Genomic DNA, 23,045 nt, shown 5'->3' on the forward strand with positions numbered 1-23,045 from the left:
CAGGCAGGTGTGCAGGTGTGTGCATTCCAGGTTAGCCTTTTCCCAGCCAAAACCAGTGATAGTCAAACGAATATTACAGTGCAGGTATCCGTATCTTGAACCTCTTGAAAGCTTGCTGCTTCTGTAGATCTCAGCACCTTAATAATAACAAATTGTGTTTGATTTTTTGGCAGATTGAGAAAAAATATTGAACTCATTGATAGTACCAAGATGGCTGAGGCAGTATCTTTGTCTTCTCTCCCTGCTATCACGATTAAAAAAAATTACACACAGCTGGGGAATTGGTCAACTAAAGAAGCTACTCCAAATTTTATGGAAATAATAGTCATTGTATCTGTTCCCTTCTGCATCTGGGGATTATTTGGGAATACAATTGGCTTTTGGCTTCTCTGCTGCAAGGTCAAGAGAAATAGAATCATAATTTACTTCCTGAATTTGACAGTGGCTGATTTCATTGTGGTTGCCTACTACTTTACAGCATTTTGTTTATTTTTGACACCATTTAATATCAATATATACTTTCTACGTGCAATGGAGATAATTTATTTATTTGGGTACAATGCCAGCACATACTTTTTAACAGTCATCAGTGCCACAAGGTTCCTCGTGGTCTTTTTCCCAATGTGGTATCAACATCACCAGCCAAAGACCCGCTTGGTGTGTGTTTTTTTGTGGTCCTGCTCTTTCCTGATGTCACTGGGGGTCTATATTGCCTGTTTCCCAAGATTCCTCTCATCTCACAACATGGACAGTTCCTATTGTAGTGCTGCAACTATATCTGCAATTACTGTCAACTTTTGTGTTTTCTTGCCCATTATGTTATTTTCCACCCTTGCCATTTTTTGGGGGATGCAAAGGAAAGCAAGGCAAAGGCTTCCAGCAAAGCTGGACATCATCATCATCATCATGGTCCTTCTGTGTCTGATCTTTGCTTCTTCAATGAGAACTGTTGATGCTGTTTCCTCTTGGCATCAAAAACTAGATTCACCATTTGCATTTCTACTTTCTGTGTTGTTTGATTCCATCAAGTACAGTGCCGACCCTTTTGTTTATATCCTTGTTGCATGTTGGAAGAGAAAGAAGACCTCAGAACCCATCTATATGTGTGTGGGGAGAGCTTTGAGGAACAATGAAACAGTGAAAAAGGACACACAAGTAGCCCAAGAACAGGCTTGAAGCATCCCACTCCTAAGAATGGAATGGGAAGCGATGATAAACAGAGGAATGTTAACTAGCTTTTCTCATTTTAAAAAAAATGGACTTCCATTATAATTTTTCTGTTTGCTATTTCTAGTCAGCAAAGGAAAAGAATTTCATTCTGCTGCATTTTGGTACAAACTTAATAAATTCACACTTTCCAAAGCGTATGCAAATTGTTGTGCTTCTGATTTTAAGATTGCACCCAAAGTCACCAGACGTCCACTTGCTCTCCTCCCCTCTGCAGCCCTTGAACTTGCATGAAGACTTTTCCAACATAAGGTACTTGTGCATTTGTCATTCCCTACCCACAGTTGTTTATGGGTTCTATAACGGATGTTGTAATCCTCTGGTTCTGCTTCTGTTTGTCAACAGTATCATCTGCAAGCTTTTTCAGAGCAGGCAAAATGGGGTATTATTTCTAATAGTGAAAGAGTGATGTCCTCTTGCGTATTTATGCTATTCTACTCTATCACACCGCCATTTAGAGGTGCTTCCAGGGACAGGCATGTGCTGCCTGCCAGGCCAAGTAACTAATACAATACTCTAATCGCCCGTAACCCTCACGCCATCCAGGTGTGTTGCATCTAGTTTCCAATTGGCCTTGCTGGCTGTAGATGATGGGAGCACTAATCCCATATGAAATGTACCAGGGTGGGGGAGGCTACAATATATGGATGCCCTGTAGACTTCAGGACTGGCCTGGGTACTGACAGCCAATTGGGACATAGAAGGTTCCTAAGATCTGAACCCACTCCTCAATCTGAGCAGCTCATCCTTGGGAGAAGCTGCTGCATGGCCTCACCTTGCCTTCTCATGCGGTCTGCATGCTCTGGAACCACTTCACCAACCCATCTTAGACCATGTCAGCTGTAGCCCTCTCTGAGCACAGTAATGGCCTGACAACCCAAGCAGGAAACATGAGATGGGAGGCTGTCAGAGTATGTAGGGCAAAAGGCCAGGTTCATTGTCTCTAGAATGGGGGACAGTAGGCGTGCTGTCCTTGATAAAGGTGGTTGGACAGTGGTAAAAAGTACTCTGAGCTGAGAAAAGGGCACCCAGCAGTGAAACTTAGACAGTACCAATCCACAGATTAAAGGGTTTCCTGCTATCAGTATCAATGCCTCATTTGGATTGATCCTCAAGTTTAATCTACTACAGGCTTCTGGCATTCAGTCACAGAAGCAAGTATACCTATGAAGGAGAAAAAGAGCTGAATCACCAGCACATTGATAGTAACAACTGCTATTAAGAGCACTGCTGTCATCTAGCAATTGTGCATAGGAGTTACGAAAGCATGGGAGACAATATAGATCCATGAAGAAAATCCACACAGGAAAAAGAAACAGCATTAGCCAGTGTGTGGCTTTTTCACATAGTGCATATTTAAAGTATGGCATTTACTTCCCAAGATATAGTGAGAACCACCTATTAAGATGGTTTTAAAGGGTGACTGAACAGATTCATCATAGAGAAGGTGTCAATAGGTACATGTCCTGAAGTCTGGATGCCTCATCCACTATCAGAAGCTGTATGCCTATGGAAACTTGCTGGGGAAGGTGAGTAGGAAAGTGCTGTCCTTCTCATGTCCTGCTTGTGGGTTTTCTGAGAGCAGCTGGTTGGCCAGTGTGGGAACAGAATACTGGACCTCTGGTCTGATCCAGCAGAGCCCTTCTTATGTTTCTACCTTGCATTATGTCCATTCTCATCACAATTATTTACACACACACACATGCTGCTTACAACTAAAGAGGTCAAAGTATTGTACACAAATCTTAGAAACAAAAATAAAGATGAATATGGAGAATATATTGTCTCTACATATGATAGAAGGATACACTAGATAAGGAAAACTTGCAGAAGCAGATGAAACATCCACCTTATAATAAACAGTGTTGGGCATGTAAAGCGTCAGGAGATTATTATTCCACACAATAGGTGCCACTACACTCAATGTCCTCTCTGAGTGTGGAACATTCTTCAGAGCCATATGGCACCATCATGCCAGTCTCTATCGGCCAACCTCAACAATCAAATAGCGTCCTGCACTTCAGTCCCATAACAAGCTGTGAATCTAATATCAAAACCATCTGGCAAATATCAAAGAGGCCTCTCCTCTGTCTTCAGGTGCAGGCCATCTATAAGGATGGGGTAAGCGAGTGTCAGGGCAGCATGGGTGGTTGGGCTTCTGTGAACGTCAGGCCTCTGGGTTTTAGTCCTTTAGCATTTAATGAAGAACCAGAGAAAAGTGGGATGCTCTGCAGAACTTGATCTGTTTTGTTCCCAAGTTAGCTACATCTGTAGAGCCTGATCCAATTGACGGACTCTTGCAGGAAAGTCAGTCACCAAGAAGACTGTTGGGTCAAAGGCAGCTTGTCTGTTCCTCCTGGCATGAAGGTCTTCTGTCTTTCATCCTGACTTCCACTTTCACCCTTATCCCGACTCTGCCCTATGCTCCTGCTCAGCGATTTCACTCCTGGCTTCTGGTCTTCTGGCTTAACCCCTGGGCTGTTCCAGGCACATACTCTCAGGCTTGCCACCAGATGCATGCTGCTCTTTGGCAATGCTCACCGCCAGGGCAACAGCCAGAATGCAGTTATTCTAGGTAGAAGCCACTGTGAACATCTTTTCACATTGAGGCTAACAATTCCTGTGAGGTCATGAGATTCTTACATTCCATTTGTGCCATGAGGAACATGTCATCATAGTGAAGGATAGCAGGATGGATGGAACTCTTGAGAAGATCAGAAGTACAAGCAAGCAAGGTTGAAAGGGTAAGACTGGTGTATCTACACCCTTCCTTCCATTTATTTACTTGCATTCTCTGACATTTGGCAAGGATAGCTCAAGAGGCCACGATGTTAGTAATAACTGTTATCTGGGCAATCAATCCCAACAGACAGATACTGACGGGTCCCTGTTTGGGGGGAGGGGGTCACCGGATTCCTCAGGAATGCTATGGCCTTTGCCCAGATAGATATCTAGGTTAGAGTTCTTTCAGTACAATGATTATGGCTAAGTCACATCCTGGAGAGGATAAAACCAGGGAGCCTAAGACAGGTGTCCTTCAGGAATGCCAGGCCTGGAATCTGCTTGTCACGCTCAGCCCATCTCTTCATCTCTGCTCCCTACCCAGATGTAATCCCGAGTGGAGGCATCTTGGGCTGCCGCTCTGCAACACTGACAAGCCCAGGCATCAAGTCATAACTTATTTTCTTTCTGTGTGGCTGATTATGGCAGCAAGGTGAAAAGGGGACTGCATCTTGTTTGCAAGGCTAGCTTATTGCAGAGATAGTTTATTTCTATGTTAAAGACGACTTTAGAAAGGAATCAGCACACCTTTCAGATCCATTCACTTATGTTCTCCTCAGTTGCATCAGGACACATTATATGTTCCAAAAAAGGTGCAGAATAGTTGCTTGTTTCCTCATTTGTTGCTGAGCAAAGAGCAATGGGATAAGGAGATCACGTTCAAAAAAAAGATAATTATGTGTTATTTCAGCCAGCTCTAATCTAGTGCCCTCCAGATGTAATGGACTACAACTCCCAGCATCCCCAGCCAGCATGACTGAGTGGAAGATGCTGTGAGCTATAATTCTTCACATTCAGAGGACACAGAGTCAGTGTCAAATAGAAAGAAGCTTTGCAATTGTGGGGCAGTTAGGTGTTGGAACCCAAGATACTGAATCCCCTAGAATGAATATTGCTTATTACAAAATTTTCTTGCTCAAAATTTTATTTCAGATGTACACAACAAAAAATTCATTAAAACCCAAAGATGACATACAATGTGCAATCTTGTGGCAAGTTTTTGCTTGTTCTCTGCCATTCCATTACAAATACTTTGAGCATTTCTTTTAGAAAGAAAGCAGCTATTATTTATTTATTATTTCATTTATTGTGCTTTTAAGCCACCCAATACACGGAGTTGTCTGGACAGTGTACAATACATTAAAGTCATAAAATGAAAGCATTAAAACAAAAAATAGCCCTCAATAAAATCAAGATTAAATCAATATCAAAGAATAAAATTATCTCAGCACAAAAACAAAATTAAAACCAACAGCAAAATAACATACTCAAACCACTAAAATACTTCTTTTAAAGCCTGGGAGAATAAAAATGGTTTCCCTTAACTGGAAAAACAGTAACACTGGCACCAGATGAGCTTCTTTGAGACCATTTCATAACAAGGGTGCCAACACTGAAATGGTTCTCTTTCTTGTAGCTATGCGCCTTGTCTCATTACCACTTTAATATGAAGACAATTATTTATTTCTAGAATTTCTTGCCCACCCATTAGCCAAAATGGCTCTTTGGGTGTCTTAAGGAAATATAAAACAGACTTCTATCAAACTTGGGATTTCTTTTATAATTGTCTGGAGAAACGGGACTTGGTGTAAATTTAGAGATGTTTTCAAGTTATTATATACTGATTTAAATATGACTATAGAATGTTAAAAAATATGTAGTAGGGGGTTGACCCAGTAAATCCAATGTATGTAATGATTAATGTTTTTAGTATTAGTTTAAAAAATTTAATAAAATTAAAAAAAAGGAAATATAAAACAGCATACACAATAAAGCAATAATCTTAAAACTAGCTTAAACACTACAACAGTAAAATAGCAACAGTAAAACACAAGAAACCTCTCAATAAAACCCCATAACAGACAGAATTCAAATTTTGCCAAGGGCAGAGTAGTGATAAGATACTTTCTAAAAATTGCTCTGTTAAAACATTGGGCAAATAAAAAGGTCTTTGCCTGATGCTGAAAGGAGTAAAGAAAGGGTGCCAGGCAAACCTCTTTGGGGAGCTGATTTCAGAGTTGGGGTGCCATCACCAAAAAGACTCTTCCCCTTCTAGCCACCTTCATTTCCTTCAGAGGGGGCTGAGAAGGACCTCAAAGAATGATCTTAGGATCTGGGTAGGCACATATGGGAGGAAGAATTCCTTTAGATAACCAACCCCAAGTCATTCAGAGATTTAAATATTAATGTGAACACTTTGAATCATGCCTGGAATTCAGTTGGTAACCAGTGAAGTTGAAAGAGGGCTGACATTATATGTTCATATTGGCCGGGCCTCAGCAGTAGCCTCGCTGCCCTATTTGGAACCAACTGGAGTTTCTGAACCATCTTCAAAAGAAGGCCCAGGTAGCGTGCATTACCATAATCCAAAGGTATCAGAACGGTTCACATATAATAGCAACCCCTCCTGGTCAACTGGCATGATGCGGTGTTGTTCAGTACCAAAGATGAGTCCAGCAGATAAGAGGGCTTATCGTAGGTGCTTGGCTCCCTCACCTTTGCCCCTTGTTTCTCCTTGCAGGGTGCTGTGTGGAGAAATGCGTCTCCTCTTGTTGGTAGCTGCAATCTCGAGCTGATTTTGGCTCAGCGTGGCTGTCAGAGAGTTCCCACTGCAAAATCAAATCCCATGTTCTGAAGTGCAGTGGGGTCAGCATCCAGGGTCAACTGGGGCAATCTGCAAAAGGCCAGATCCATTGCTTCCTTGAGTGACACATTCTTGTGTGCCTCATTGCACAAACGGGGCCGTGTCCTGGACTGCCATGTGGAGCCTTGGGGAGAACTTTTCTTTCAAGCGGGAGGCAGGGTTGCAAGGTTGCATGGACTGGGGAAAGCATCCCAGGCTTGGTGCTCAGAGCAGTGGTGTGGAGTGGCTCTGACCCCCTCCTGCTCAAGAGTAGACTTTTGTGCAGCCAGCAAGAGTGCAAGATGTGCTTTGTGTTGCTGCTCAGTGCTTGGGTAGCAGAGAGGAACTGGCATCCCTCCTATAGCTGGAGAGTAAATCTCTCAAGGGGATCCACTCTGTGCCACTGTCCTGTGCTTAGAGCAGCAGAACTAGCAGCACTGCCTCCTGCTCATGAGTAGACCTCTTCAGCAGGAGGCCAAAATGATACTGCCACTCTGCACAGCTGCCCCAAGCATAGGGATGCCCCTGACTACCATTCGCACAGGCCAGCTTGGCACTTTGGAGGAGCTAGGCTGTCAATTACACTCTCCAGCTGGCCCCTGTACAAAAGCAGGAAGGATATTTTGCCACTCTTGCCAATTGGCTTGCTTGTTGTGGGAGCTTGTCTCACAATGGGTCACCTTGTCCAGCTTTGGATGTTACAACAATTTGTCACAGATTAGACAAACCAAACAACAATTTGTTGATTCATTATCACAACTGCAAACCATATGAGCCAACAGTTGCTTACCATGGCTAATTTGAATAACATAACAACTGTTGTCTATTATCATTTGCTGCTTGTCCTGTCATGTGAACCTAGTCAACAAAGAATTAACAAATTAATCCCTTAACAAAAAAATAAATGCCACTTCAACAAGCCATGGTGGTATTCCACATCATCTTGAAATCATATAAAAGCATATTCCTTTGTATCTACAAAAATATATTACCACAGTTAGATATACCAAATTTATATAGTGCTGTTCTCAGCAGCTCACATTTATACAGAACTGAAGGTATTGAAATTCCAAATTCAAAGTACCCCAGTTTGGATCCCACCTAAGGTGTGCTGCATTTTAACACACCAGGTAATTACAGAAGATGGGTCAGCAGCTGTAATATTTTTTCTGTGTTTAAGGCAATTATGTCACACAGGTTTTGTACTATGCAATTATCTCTGCATCCTGTAAATCAAGGGTGGGTAATCTGTAGCCCTCTAGATATTGGATGATACTGCTGGACTATAATTCCCGTCATTCCTGACTACTGATCCACCTGGGCCTGATGGAAGTTGGAAGGCCAACATCATCTGCAGGGCCACGGGTACTCCATCCCTGCTGCACGTGAATTTGGAAATCCCCTCATCAACTCTGTACTGAGCAGCCAGTCAAAGGGGCCTGAATGCCAAGTTGCCCTTTCTGGCCAAACTTTGTGGGAGCAGAATATAAAACATAAATGCCCTTGTGTAAAAGTGGTCTCTTTTGAAAGATTTCTGCTTTCCTTACAAAAGCTTAATGACAAATTGTGTTTGATTTGACAGTTGGAGAAGAATTGCTGAACTTGCCAATAGTGTCATCATGACAGAATTAAGCACTGTGTCTTCACCCATTGCTTCAGTCGCTACTTCATCCAAGGAAATTCAGGCTGAAGTGGATGCTGCATACATTTTTGAAGAAAACTTTATGATCATCTGCTTTCCATTAGGGATCTTGGGAATAATCGGGAACGGAATCATCGCCTATCTTTTCTTCTACATGATCGAGAACTCTAGGTTTACTGTGTATTTCCAGACTATTAATATTGCTAATATGACTGTACTCATTAACCATTTTATATATTTTTTTAGGTATTTTTTTGAGTGGGATATCAGTGCTTTTGCTTTACATATAATAGAAATGCTGGAAGTATTAGGATACAACACCAGATTCTATATCTTAACAGCTATCTGTGTTGAAAGGTATGTCATGATCTTTTACCCGGTTTGTGATAAACGCTACCGACCACAGTATTTCTCAGTCATGGTAACTGGCGCTTTGGGGGCCTTGTCCTGTGCAATTACACTGGCAAATGATCTCACCTGCCTTACACATTTCTATGCCACCTTCGATGAATTTGTGGTCATATGTTCAATGACAAGTATATTGAGGCTCATTATTGAGATCCTGATTCTTCTCACCAGCATGGTCTTATCCACTGTGGCCATTTTGATCAGCATGAAGAGACAGCAAACCTCTCCAGCACGGCTTGATATCACCATTGTGGCTACAGTTCTTCTGTTCCTTCTCACTGACACGCCCATAAGAGTGACTGATGTCATCCTATTTTGGATTGAGGGTGCGAATTCATTTGCTTTCACTGTAGCAGTTCATATGTTCGATACGATCAACTGCATGGTTATACCTCTTATATTTCTAACAGTTGGGTGTTGGAAGAGGGCCTCGGAGCCCATCAGTAAGTTTCTTGAGAGAGCTGTGCAGTTTGAAGAAACCATGGAAGAGAGAACGGAAGCAGACAAAGAGCAGGCCTGAAAATTGTCTGAGCCTCAGAAGCCAAATTAAAATGTGTATACAGAGAAGGAAGATTCTCTGAGCAAAGCTTGGATTAGACCTGACAGAGAGGGCTTGGTGTCGATAGTGGAATGTATGAATTTTAAGAAATCGTCAATTGTCCCTCCCCTCCCCTCCCCTCCTCATAGCACAGTTGTTGTGCAAGTATCCCTACCATCCTGTTACATTGAACTTTGTTGAAAATATATTTCCATTTGCACTGAACTGGGGTTTGAACTATAATTAAGTTTGTGTTTTAATCTCAAAGTGAATACATGGCTGTGGAAGAACTTTTCTACTATGTTCAAATGAAATGCCATTGTTTCTCAACACTCTTGACTGGTAAGTGCAAGTTTGTTTCTTTTCTCCCAAAGCAAGCAGGAGAAGTAATATCATAAGGCTGACAGAGAGGAATTTTTAAAAAAATAAAATAATTTTCTCTGTATACTCTTTACCAGAAAATGGCACTCCAGGAGTAAAAGAACCTGAATCCTCTCTTCTGAGAAATATTTCACAGGCATCCTCTCCTGTAGGAACTGCACAAAGGAATGCTGTTGAATTTGGAACAGCAGCAGCCTTATACCAATCTCTGTTCTCATCTCAAACTCAGGCTGCAATCCTATATTCACTTATTGGGAGTAAAACCCATCTAAGAGAGGGGGCTTAATTCAGAGTAAACATGCACAGGATTCCACTCCTAATCTGTATGCCCAGTAACTATGGAGTGATCACGGCTGCAAACACACAGACCCTTAGGCCTAGGGGCTAAATTCAGCCCTCCTGGGGTCTCAGGTTCTCCTCAAGCCCCTACACGCACTACCAGTTGTTTAGGTTTCCCAATATTTGTGCAATTTTTACATTCTAAAAGGCTGAGATGCCTTTCTTAAAGCTCAGGGCCAAATTCTCCTAATCACCCAAATGCAGTGCACTTGCTCCCCTACTCTTGTGCAAGCATACTCGGCTCCCATTTGGATCAGAACCATCAAACTTCAAAAGAACTATCTCACTTGAACCTTCCCCACCCCATTGTTATCCTGAAATTATATTCATCCACTCCTGGGAGAGAATGTTTTAAAAAAAGAGGTGGGAGTTTTTCCATTTTTTTTTTCTTTTTTAATCCCTCTCCTGCAAGGGTGTGGGGTAGGCCCTTACTTGTTCGCAAACCAGAGCTGCTGAGAAGAGGCAGTCACAGGGTGCACAGCCTCTCATCACAGAGGCCCACAGCAAGCGGCCTGATATCCTTAATGAGAGAGAGATGTGGTTTGCACTGTCATTTTGAAGAACAATGGCTGAAATGAACGGTGATGGTTTGGAACACATGCCAGGCATTGCAGTCACCTATTTCATGACCAAACCCGCTTGCAGGTAGCTTTGTCATCCAGAACTGGTGAAGGTGGATTGTTTGTTAACCACAACTCTAAAACAGCCCCATGGATTCTCACTGTTTTGTTAACCACACCAACAAGCTATACTCATCAAGTTTGGACAGCATGACAACCTACAAGTGGGGGTTCGGTTATAAAACTGGTGCCCTGGTGGCTCAGTTAAGCCATCATATTGTGGGTCAAAATGAAGATGTGAATCTGGAGTTTGTTTATTTGGGCCTGAAATGAGAGACAACACTGAGCACCTACCTGCCCATAGCCTGGAGCTTTGTAAGAGCCCTGTTGGATCAGATCAAGAGTCCATCTAGTCCAGCATTCCTGTTCACACAGTGGCCAGCCAAGCTGCCATCAGGATCCCATAACTAGAACAAAAGTGCAAAAGCACTCTTCCACCCAAGTTCCCCAGCAACTGGTGCCATATATATGACCACCCCTGAGCTGTAGGTAGTATGTAGCCAAGAGGACTAGCAGCCATTGATAGGCTCCTCTTTCATGTATCTGTCCAATCTCTTTAAAGTTGTCCAGATTGGAGCACATCACTACATCTTGTGATAGCAATTTCCATATCTATGTGTTGTGTGAAGAAGTACTTCCTTTTTTCTGTCCTGAATCTCCCACCAAACAGCTACATGGGATGATCTATGCTCTGGTATTATGAGAAAGAAAGAAAAAGTTGCCTTCTCCACACTATGAATCTGTTTGTACACCACTATCATGTCTCCTCTTACCCTTTTCACAGCTAAAAAAGCTAGGCTGTTGTAGTATTTCCTCACAAGGGAGTTGCTCCAGCCCCTTAATCATTTTAATAGCCCTTTCTCCCCCAACTTTTCCCAACTCTACAAAATACTCTTTAGGTGTGGTGACCAGAACTGTACACAGTAGTCTAAGGTTGTGGTGATCTTCCCTGAAATTCATCTCTCTTCAGTCCATGGGACTGCTTCCCATGCTCAGCCCTCACAGAGGAATTCCATGAACACTTGCGGAAGTCAGTAAGCTTTGTAGTTTCCATAGTCAGTACGGAAGTTGCACAACCAGCAGGCTTCTGCAACACATTCAGCACCAACAAAGGCACAGGTCACATGCACAGAAGAGGGACACTTAGGCATTCATCAGAAAGTTGGTCTTACAGCCATGAGAAAGTGGCCTGGAGTTTGGGAGCCAAGCCCTGGGAGATATTTGAGATTGTTATGATAGTTGAGATAATTGAGATTTTTTTTCGCTCTAAGACACATTACTTTACACCTACTTACACTGAACTACATTATCCATTTTGATGGCTATTCTCCCAGCTTGGAGAGATCCTTTTGAACTTTTTATTTTAACCACCCTGAAGAGCTTGGTGTCATCAGCAAACCTGGCCACTTTACCGCTCACACCTAATTCCTGATGATTTATGAATAAGCTGAAAAGCATTGGTCTCAATACAGGTCGGTCCCCACTGTTTGCATTCCTCTACTGGGAAAATGTACCCTTTATTCCTACTGTTTGCTTCCTGTCCTTTATCAGTTAATGTCCCTCCTATTCCATGACTATTCCATGATGACTAAGTTTGCTCAGGAGTCTATGGAGAGAGAGTCTGTTAAACATCAGTGGCATGCATACTATCTGAGCTTCTGTTATTGTAATTCTGAGTAATCTCCAAGCTTTTTGAAGGGACCTAAGCCTCTAGACTCCCTCTTATAATTTCCTTTTACCACTTCCCTTTAGAGAAGATTTCTCTTTTGAAGACAGATGTGACTGTGGTAGATCTTCTTGATAATCTTATACCCTGAATCTGATAGCACTGTGGTCTATCAAGAATAACATTTACATCTGAAATACTGCTGGCCATCTAGATGGCTAACACTGTGGAAGTGGAGTGAAAAGGGCTGGGGTGCCATTTGGATACAGCAAACGCCATTGGCTCCAGCCTTCTCCCATCCCTTCACTCCCCCCAGCACACCCCTTTTCTTCCTCTCCAAAAGTGATTTCTGACCTCAAAGTGGAGCCAGCATGGTTCTTTCTGTGCTGGTTGCAAGGGGGCAGGGCAGTATCTCCATGTCTGGAGTCCCAGCTCTAAGTTCACAGACTTGGGTACTGGGGCTCCAAATACTCCTAGCCTCCCAGACAATGTTGGGATGCTGTAAGATTGCACCTTTAGTGATGCTGCCTGCATGGCAATAAGGTGTGGGTGGAAGAGTGTTAACCCGTCAACTGAGGACTCGTGCGTGAGGGTCTGGGATGTTGATTTTCCCGTTTCTGTACTGCCCAATAGCCAAAGCTCTCTCGGCAATTCACATCAATTAAACTTACAAAATATACTACAAGTGTTTAAAACTATAGTTTAAATAGAAATATAAGTCAAAGTAAACCCTCATGGTAGTACAAAGATGTAAAATATAGTGAAGGATTTAAAACAGAGAGTGAAAGACTAAAATTACTAAGACAATAAGAAAGTGCTGCACAACACTGGTGCCAGGGAAGCCTCTGTGGGAAGTTCATTTTAACCACCAGGGTGCCAGAGAAGAAAAGGACTGCTTATTAGTAACTGTCCATCTCACTTCCTTTGGCAACTGCTTCCAGAGAAGGACTACTGAGGATGATCTTAGGGTCTGGGCAGCTATACATGGGAGGAGAAGATACTTCAGGTAACCTCTATCCAAGCCATTTTCACTCTGAATGTTAACACTAGTGTTTTGATTTGGGGATGGACATGGATTAGCAGCCAGTGCAGATGGAGTACTGGCCTGTGATCACATTGACCACTACCTGATGGAAATCTTGCTGTCCTTTTTTGGACCAGGTGAAGTTTCTGGATCATTTTCAAAAGTAGCCCCATGGATAACACTTTGCAATAATCCAGCTATCCCTGTCCAGTTTGATCTGAAGCCAAATTTAATTGCATATCACAATGAGCTGAGCCTCCCTTTGGCTAACAGTTACTGTGAAGTCATGAGATTCTAGGATTCCATTTGTTACAGAGAGAGCACCTCACAATAGTGGAGCTGATCACATCTCTGCAGCAGTATGCTACAGAGAAGAGCAGGCCCCTCACCAAAGAAGGCTGAAGAGAAAACTGGAGCGGACCCATGTTAGTACTGACTCTTCCATCCAGTGGATCCATCACCACTATCATTTTTAAAAGCCTCCTTGCCTATTAGCCCCATCAAGCCTGCTGCAGAAGCTTCATGGGATTCCGCCACACGTAATATTAATTGTATATTATTTAGACCTTCTAGGAATATCCAGTCAGTGACCAGATCATTAAGTAGATTGTTGTACACAGCAGTGCCAGTGGCAGGGTTTGGAGGACACTTGGGTGAGACTTCCTCAGTGGGGCCCTTCTCATCTTCTCACTCATCATGACTCTCTCTTGCTCAATGGGCAGAGTCTGACAGCAAATGGGCTGTGGCATCTATTTATTGATTTTCCTTCTCACCACCACTGTTGTCTTGGGCTGGAGTGAAAGACCAGCGAACAAGCCAGTTGCAAAGGACAAGCAGGTTGCAATGATGTCCGGGGGCTACTACTAATCAGTCTCTGCTGAGGTGTGAGCCCTTGACAAGTGTCCAACCATACTTTCCTTTGATGCCAGTCTGGGACAAATAGCATTCCCATCTTCCACCTTCTGTGATGTATGATCTTCTATGATGCAGGACAGATGGGAGTGGTAGAGGAGGAAGAGGGAAGCAGACAAGGAGAGAAAGCCAGATATCCATCAGCCACTTGCTTCTGAATGGCTCTTTCCAAAAGTAAGGCTTCAGCATTCACCTCTGACTCCCAGTTGCTTGAGTGTCATTCATGAGAAATATGACAAAGCGTGTTTTCTACCTCAGATGGCTCCATCTAAGTCTGACCCTCAAATTGCCAGTCACCAAGTTCCCATTAACCACATACTGGTAGGCCCCTCACTACATCCAGGGCTTGCACCTAAGGACTATGGAATTTGTCCTTCAGTTCCTTCAGTCCACTGGGCTTAGCTCCGATCTAACTGGAGTCAGGTCAAAGGGACAGTAGAATCAGGATCTTTCAGATCTGCTTTCTGGAAGGTTTGGCATGAAACAGAGGGTATCTATGTCAGGTACCCTGCAAAGGACCCACACCTACCATGGATGCCCTGTCAATACTGCTGCTCCGCATTTCTGCCTTTCACCCACAGAAAAGAACTGGAGGTCACAGGAAGTCCCAGTAGACCTGTACTGTAGCCCCTTTGCCTCCAGCTGCCTTTGCAAGACCATCAGCACAGAGGCCCAGGAGTGTACTGTTCGCAGTCACCAACTGGGTCACAGTGAGGTAGTTTTAGACTTGACTTGGTAACACACCGTCTTCTGGAAAGGGGGCCTCCTCATTCTCCTGGGTGTGTGTCCACCCCAAAGGTTTCATTCTGAAGGCATCCATTAATTGCAGATTTTGACTGCCTTGGTTCCTGTTGGGACAAGAGTTGCTCACAGTTTCAACAAGTTGCCATAGTATCCCAAAATGTTACCTTCAGAAACATACAGCTAGTCATTTACAAACAAGAAGCACTAGCCACACTGGCCCTCAGATACATATAGCTTCCATATAGCCTGAAGTACCTGATCCTGCCTAATCTTGGAAGCTAAGCAGGGTCAGGCTTGGCTGAAATCTGGATGGGTGACTTAAATGTTGTGAACTGCCCAGAGCTTCAGCTACAGACAGTATAGAAATGATGATGTGATGATGATGATATGTTTGATCTTGCATTGTCAATTGCCCTGTATGCATCAGCTTTCAAAAGGAATAGGTAGCAGATTGACAAGGCAAAACTGCATGTAGGCTAATTTGCACATAATTGTCAAAATTTCAGGGAGACCTAAATTGTGCACCTCAACAACTTGTGCACTTCAACTTGATGACAAAAATAACAACGAAATGCATAATGTGGGGCCCTACCTTCACCACTGCCATTACCCACCATAATTATTGCTCCCAATTGATCTTTCCTGTGTGCCAAAGGTCCCTCAAAGGAAAGGGTCTGGAATGTGCCTCACAAAGCCATGCCAAGCAGCCAACCCAGCTTGGAGGGAGGGAGGGAGGGAGGGGTCTGGTCCCCAGGTGGCCCTTCCTAGCCAACACTGTTAGAAACTTTCCTACTCCTGTGCCAGTATGACAACACTGTAACAACAGTAATTTGCGTTTGACTTTGGCAGGCTGAGAAGAATTTTGACAACATGATGATGACAGAGGTGAGCACCGCATCTTCTCACCCTGCTGGTGAAGTGAGGAAAATGAACAGAATTGTGGATCTGACATTCAATTTGCAAGAAAGAATGCTGCTAACATCTATTCCAATCTGTGCCGTGGGACTGATTGGGAATGGAGCTATCTTTTGGCTTCTCTGCTGCAAGGTCAAGATTAAGTTAAGCCTGTATTTCTTTAGTGTGACCGTTGCAAATCTCCTTATCATCTTCTGCAACTTTGTCATTATCATTTTATATTTTGCACAAATCACTCCCCGTTTAATATTCCAACGTGTAATGCAGATTCTGCACATATGTGGCTATGACACCAGCTTCTACATGTTCACAGGTGTTGCTGTGGAAAGGTGCTGTTCTATCTATTTTCCAGACTGGTACCGATCACACAGGCCCAATAATTTCTCACACTTCGGAGTTAGTATACTGTGGGGTCTGTCCTTTATGGTATCGTTTGTGGATTACTATGCCTGCTTTCCTAGATTCCAAATAAATTTTCACGTCTTTTTTGTGGCTTGTCGGACATCAACAATAATGGAAATAATCATTGAGTTGATTATCTTTTTTCCAATCATATTCAGTTGCACCTTGGCCATATGGATCAGGATACCGAAAAGAAAAGAGGGAACTCTTCGAGCTAGGCTTGATATCACCATTGTGGCCATGGTTCTACTATTTCTTATACTTAACGCACCACTTAGAATTGCTCATATCCTGACCTTTTGGATTCACAAAATAGATACGTATATGTTGCAGAACATTTCTCTCCTTATGGATTCTCTCAATAGTACTTGCAACCCTTTAGTATACTTCTTTGTTGGAAACTGGGAGTGGCAGAAATCCTCAGCACCCATCCATGCATTTCTTGAGAAAGCTTTGAAGGCTGAAGAAAGCAAACCAGAGGGAACAGAAAGAGGCCAAGCACAGGCCTGAAAATATCCTCAGCCTCTAAAACTAAGCAAAAGTCTGCCTACATAGAAGAATGTGGACTTGCATTCCCAGGCCCAGAATAATAATAAAAATTTACAAATATTTTAAGCTACTGTTCATTACTTCTAATGTATCCACTTAGGTCCTGCTTCCACTTAGGAAGAGGCAGCAGCACAGGGTGGCCGGATGTTCTCGTTTACAAAACACAGTCCTCTGTTAGAAGGGCTGCCAGAGCATCTTCCTCTGCAGGGCTCTATCTCCAATTCCAGTTTAAAGATAATGAAATTAAGAACTAATATCCATCCAAAGTTAGCGCCTGGATAGCATGGGCTGAACAGCCAGACACACAGGTCACCTGGTTGCAGTCTTCCATTCTCTGGTGACATGTACTGTATTTCTGTTTAAGTTTTAATACTAATTTCTAAATGTGATCTATCCACACAAATTAGCACATGAAGCTGCCACTTTCTATGCTACCTAATAGCCAAAGTTCTCCAGGTGGTTCACAATTCCAAAAATTCCAAACCACAAACAAAGCACCATATACAACTTCAATATGCAAAATGTAAAACAAACAGCTAAAATCAATTTTAAAATGTTGGGCAGGTTAACAGACTGCTGACATTAATGCCCTAAGTCCCACCATGATAGTGTTGGTCCTAGGCAGACCTCAATGGGGAGATCACTTCACAATTGGGGAGCCACCACTGAGAAGGCCTTCTCCCTGATGGCATCCCCAAGCCTCTCTTGGAGATGGCACCCAGAATAAGTTCTCATACACTTATAGTAGATTCAGGTTGGGAGAGATGTTCCATCAAGTATTTTGATCCCAAGCTGTGTAAGGCTTTACAGGTTAAAACCAGCATCTTGAATTGGGCTTGGAAGCAAACAGGTGGCCAGTTCAAGTGGGCTAGGCTGGGTATGATATGTTGAGACCCTTTTGTCCCAGCTATTAGTCTGGTCACCACATTGTGCATAAGTTGCATCCCCTGAATAGTCTTCAAGAGCAGCCCCCTGCAGAATGCATGGCAGTAATCTAACTGGGAAGTTACAAGTTGAAGCCTGGTTGTCCAGATGAGGGCATAGCTGAGCCACCAACCAATGGGCCACCAGCCAAATGCAAATCATTATTCTCTTTTATTGGTGATTCATTTCCTCTTTATTGGCTATTCATAAGTGACCACCAAATGGACTGGGAAAGACTGAGAGATCCTGGTCAAATCGTCATCGCAGTGACAGGTCAAGGTCACGAATCGTATCTTGTAGAAGGAAGACTACTTGGAGAGCTGTTAGAAGATAGCCCTTCCCCTGAGGTTATCCTTTGATCCAAGGCCAGTGTCAAAGGCTGCTTTCAAGGAAAAGGTCTAAAAGAAGGGAGATATGGAGTCTTCAGGCAGCCCGTCATAACGTCACACTGGACAGGCACCTAGGTCACCAGCTCACAGACTTCAAACAGAGCAAATCACGAGACACCAGAGAAGATGGAAGCAAGTGCTGAAAAAAAATTCTATGGGTGGCTAGCTGTGAGGTATTAAGACACCTGGGGAGCCTGCTAGCTGAAAACTGTATTGTGTAAGCAAGCTTTGATGGACATGACAAAGAAGTGATGGGGAAAAGTGTGGCCCTCCAGAAGCCCTTAGACTGCAGTTCCCATCTGCCTTTGCCAGCATAGTCAATGGTGATGGATGATGAGACATGCAACGGAAAAAAATCTGAAAGCCACCCCGAGGCTTCAGCGAATGGGGCGGCATAGAAGCTTCATAAATAAATAAATAAATAAATAAATAAATAAATAAATAAATAAATAAATAAGATCATATTTCCCATCACTGCTTTAGAGAGACAGCTTTGTGGATCATATAATTTAGAATATCATACTTATTTCTCCTATCCTCTCTCATTCCTATATGGTAATATCACAATTGTTAACAGAAGTATGCCAACATTCCACATTCTGCTGAAAACGCAATTTGTTTTACACTGAGATGGGTTGTGAAATGTGAGAGCAAGAGAGAGTGTCGATTTGGCTAGTAGGCAGGATAGAAATTCAATTAATTAATTAATAAAAAGTTTTTAAAACCATTGGTTCTTATCACAACAGACTATATTATATACTACAGATCTTGTCCTGTTTTCAAAAGAACTACTGTTGCATCTCAGCATTTCTGAATAACTCACCCAAACACTGATTAGTGTTTCTTATTGTTAGTTGCAAAATTGCTTAGGGGTGTGTGTGATGTTTGTACATAAATAGTTCTTATTGCACAATATTGCAATTAAGGTTTTTTAATCTTTCTAAACTGCCCAGAGAGCTTTGCCTATTGCGTAGTATAGAAATGAAATAAAATGGAAGATAATTTCTGGGTAATTATTAATTTTGGGATAGCATCCTATAATTATTTAAGTTTTCTCACCTTCACCTGAAGCAGTTTCCCAATGGATAGGAGAAAAATAGTCCAAATGCCAGCAAATAAGCCAATAAGGAGGCCTCCATCATTAAGCAGCAGATTGTTTTCATCTTAATTCCAAGGGTTTCCCAACCAGCTACAGAAGCTGATTGAGCATGACAAGAACATTAGTTCAGACCCTCTTTACTAGCAAAGAGTGTAATAGTATGGACAGTAGATTATATTCCATGACATTATTTTTCAGAACAAACCAATAAAATATTTCCAAATCCACTGGGAGCGACAGAGGGAAGGTAGGCTGACTCTCCACTCCAGCTGCCCACCCTGTTTCACTGTGAGATACCCTGGGACACCCCTGCAAACATACCATGCCTAGCTCTGGGGAAAGAGTCTTTCAGAACCAGAAATGTGGCCCTGGCTGGCAGCCTGAGAAGATGCAATGCACACTGTCTGGCCAATGCGGCTCTTCAGATACCCACCCTCCAGCTTGCACAGAGAGGATCCTCAATGCAAGCCAGAGGGCCAGCAGCAGCAGCAGAATTGGAGGGCAACATAGGGAAAGGGCTCTGCAGGTTTGGGCAATGCATCAGGTGACTGTGTGTGCATGGGGCGGGGGGGGGACATGCTGGCAGCAGATGCAGCAGCAACAAAGCTTGCACCACCAGCACCAGTGGTGAAGCACCTGCTTTACATTCCAGGTACAACAGCTGACCTTGCCAGGTATGATTGAGGGGAAACTGGTGTGGCTGCTACAAAGAAGACCCTCTTAGTGATTGCATCCCAGTTGAGGACTTGTCTCTTGAGAGACTGGGCTCTCCAGTCTTCCTGGTGAAGACCTTTCAGCCAGGCCTTTGAAACATCTTGCATTTTAAACAAGCAAAATCCAGGGTTTCTGTGAAAGCTGTGTTGGTCATTTCAGTAAATGGTTTAACTTTTTCCCTGCCAGAGATGAATGTTTTGGCTGCATTTTATTATGGGTCTTTAGCTGTTTTAATTATTTTGTATTATAATATTTACTGCATTTTATTTTGCTTTGCCAGTTGCCCAGAAAGCATGTTGCTGGATGTCCGCATAAATCCAGTGACAACAACAACAAATCTAGCTCTGAAATCATCCGGACAGGGCAGAGTTGAGGAACTGGAAGCCTACGGGTCAAACAGAGCTCACAGGGCCTCTCTGTCTGGCTGACCACCTCTCCCCTTAGGCCCCACACCCTGCTTTGCACTCCTCCTCTGCGATCTGAAGCAACCGCCTCAGCCCCCAGTTGCGCCGTGCTTTCCATGGCTCCACCGGTCTCTCCACACGCCCCTGCCCGCCAGTGTTTCCCCTCCAGGCCCTCTCTTCAGCACGCAGAACTTCCCTGAATGCTCGGGCATTTTCGGTGTACTCCGGGAAGCACGCTGGGCAGAGACAGAGAAAGAAAAGCAAGAGAAGCGGACACAGATAGAGAAAACGCATGCAGTAGATGAGAAGTCCTACCATGGCGTGCCTTCCACTGAAAGACGGTCTAGTCTGAGGTGGCCCAACGCATGACCCACTCAGGAGCTGCGCGCCTTTGCAGGAGCAGCAGGGCTCGCTGGGAGGGGATCGTTGGCTCAAGAACAAGAGGCTCAGCACGCCCCTTCCAAAAAGGAGGAGGGGCCGGGGGCCCCAAGGGAGGGCTTCTGGTCTGGAGAAACTGGGAAGGAAAGAATGGGCTACTGCAGAGGAGCGGGCGTTGTGCTCGGGCGGCGGCTGGGGAAGGAGCTGCCAAGATCACAGTCCACAAAGTGCCCTTTTTCCTTCTGTTAGTCCTAAAATCATCTTAATTCTCCCTCATGTAATGGTTAATTAAATATATCAATTGTGTGTCCTAAAGTGAACACTTTAAGATATGAAAATGTAATTCATTGTGCACCCCCGGGTTCCATGTCAAAGTCCTTATGCGGCCCTTGAGGTACAAAAAGTTCCACTGCCGTGGCTTACATGATCCCCTCCTTCCCCAAACTGTGTATACAGACTCCATCTTGGTAGTCCTTTCAGGGGCTACCTACATGCTGCATGTATTTGCTGTATGTCTGAACCTATCCCTAACCCTAAAATGTCAGTGTTCTTTTGATTGTTCACCTCCAGTGGAGTCTCTCTGTTTTTTCTTGTCAGGTTCCCGATGAGGGGCTGGGTCCAACCTCAGGGGATTATGTCCTTGGAGACCCTCAGCTCATAGCCTCCAGCCCTAGTCCAAGCCCAGACATAATACTGGAGCCTGGATTGGTTGGTTGGTATTCACTTCATCTGCCTCTAGTTAATCTGCTCCAACTGATATGATTTGCTGTCATACTGAAATAATCCCAAAACACATGAGACAGATGCTTTAAAGCTTCTTTAATTCTAAGCTTTCAGTCAAATCGACACTGAAGCACAGACATCATACAATCCCCCCCTTCTTTACTTCCTCCCTACAATCTGTTATGCCTTGATGACACTCCAATAGGCAATTCACTTGTTTCACCACACCTACCCTCACCATCTGAGAAAGAGTCAAGCTGCAGATCAGGGCCCGAGAGTCATAACCTCTCCCGAGCTTCCTAATATAACCTGGGCACTACTCTGGCACCACTGCTTCACAATACAAGAGCTCAGCATACTTTTGGTGACTTGCCCCCAGCACCCATTTGGCCTGATTCAGTGACTGTTGGCCCTTTGTTTGGAAAGGAGGCACATTATTTGTTCTTCCAGGAAACTTTTTAACAGTACTATAAGTACTTTTGAGCTCTGGGACTAAGTAGTATGGCAATAGGGTGGGGGGTCAGTGGCTTTCATGCAACCCAGTGGCTCTCTCCTGATGTTCCTGTGTTGGTGCCCCATCCTGTTCTTCTGTGGCCACCCCAACTTGTATTTTTGGATTTAATTTGCTGCAAAGGACCCCTTTCCCCCTTGGCCGATCCCAACCATCTCACCAGATTGAGAGGGGAAACTCCTCCCACAACCACACAGCTTTTCCGCATTCTGCGACCTTCTCCTGGGATAATTTTCAAAAAGCTGAGTTTTGAATTTAAGAATGCTTCTTAGAGGGACACATTCTCTTTGCCCAGTTCCTAAGGCAGACTGCAGTAAGATAGCCAAACTGGAATGCACCACTGCATGTACAATGGTGCCATTGTCTTCAAAAAGGAGCACAATTAGATTTATTTCTTTATTAAAACATTTCTATGCTGCCCCTTGCCGAGGCCTCGGGGCGGCTTACAACATCAAGTAAAATACAAAATACATTACCTCACCAAACTGGCAAGAAATATTACTAGCCATGACTAGAACCTGGATCTTTGGAGGAAGAACTACCACTCCAACGGCAAATGGAAAGCATAAATAGAACACAACTATTACTACCATATGGAACAAATCAGGTCAGTCAGTGATTTAGGGTGATTCTATCAATCATTCAGATGGGGAAAAAGCCCTACAACTTTTAGCATCTAAATTGTACCCAGAGTGATTCCACTATGAGCTTAATGACTTTATGACTAACAGTTGCTGTAAGGTCATGAGATTCTGCTATTCCCTTTGTTACTCAGGGAACACATCATAATAGTGGAGCTGGTCGCAGGTTTGCTGGATTATATGAAAAACAGACATATAACCAAAGAAGATTGAACAGAACAGTGGACTGTGACCATGCTAGTACTGATTTCTCTGTCTTGTGGATGTTTGTGCATGTTTGATTTTTAAGAACCTCAAAGCACAATGCTATGAATATTAACCAGAAAAAAGGACTACAACTTCCAGAATGCTGGTTGGGTCATGCTGGGAGTTGTAGGTCCTTTTTCTGTTTAAACATGCATAGAATGGTGCCCCTGATATTTTTAAAGTGACATTTATTTATTATTATTTATTTATTTATTAAAACATTTTTATGCCGCCCCATTCGCCGA

General features: G+C 43.4%; 3 protein-coding genes across 3 annotated transcripts; all 3 read left to right on the forward strand.

The window, feature by feature from the left end:
• Positions 1–210: 210 nt before the first annotated feature.
• On the forward strand, positions 211–1,176 carry LOC123027974 (proto-oncogene Mas-like). Its single transcript, XM_044439770.1, has one exon. The coding sequence runs from the start codon at positions 211–213 to the stop codon at positions 1,174–1,176; it is 966 nt and encodes a 321-aa protein (XP_044295705.1).
• A 7,074-nt stretch (positions 1,177–8,250) lies between these two features.
• On the forward strand, positions 8,251–9,201 carry LOC123028597 (proto-oncogene Mas-like). Its single transcript, XM_044441048.1, has one exon. It carries the CDS (start codon positions 8,251–8,253, stop codon positions 9,199–9,201), a length of 951 nt encoding a protein of 316 aa, XP_044296983.1.
• Positions 9,202–15,775: 6,574 nt separating this feature from the next.
• LOC123029213 (proto-oncogene Mas-like) lies at positions 15,776–16,732 on the forward strand. Its single transcript, XM_044442328.1, has one exon. The coding sequence runs from the start codon at positions 15,776–15,778 to the stop codon at positions 16,730–16,732; it is 957 nt and encodes a 318-aa protein (XP_044298263.1).
• The last annotated feature ends 6,313 nt before the right edge of the window (positions 16,733–23,045 follow it).

Source organism: Varanus komodoensis, unplaced genomic scaffold (assembly GCF_004798865.1).
Source record: "Varanus komodoensis strain SLA01 unplaced genomic scaffold, ASM479886v1 scaffold1, whole genome shotgun sequence".
In the NCBI taxonomy this organism is placed as follows: Eukaryota; Metazoa; Chordata; class Lepidosauria; order Squamata; family Varanidae; genus Varanus; species Varanus komodoensis.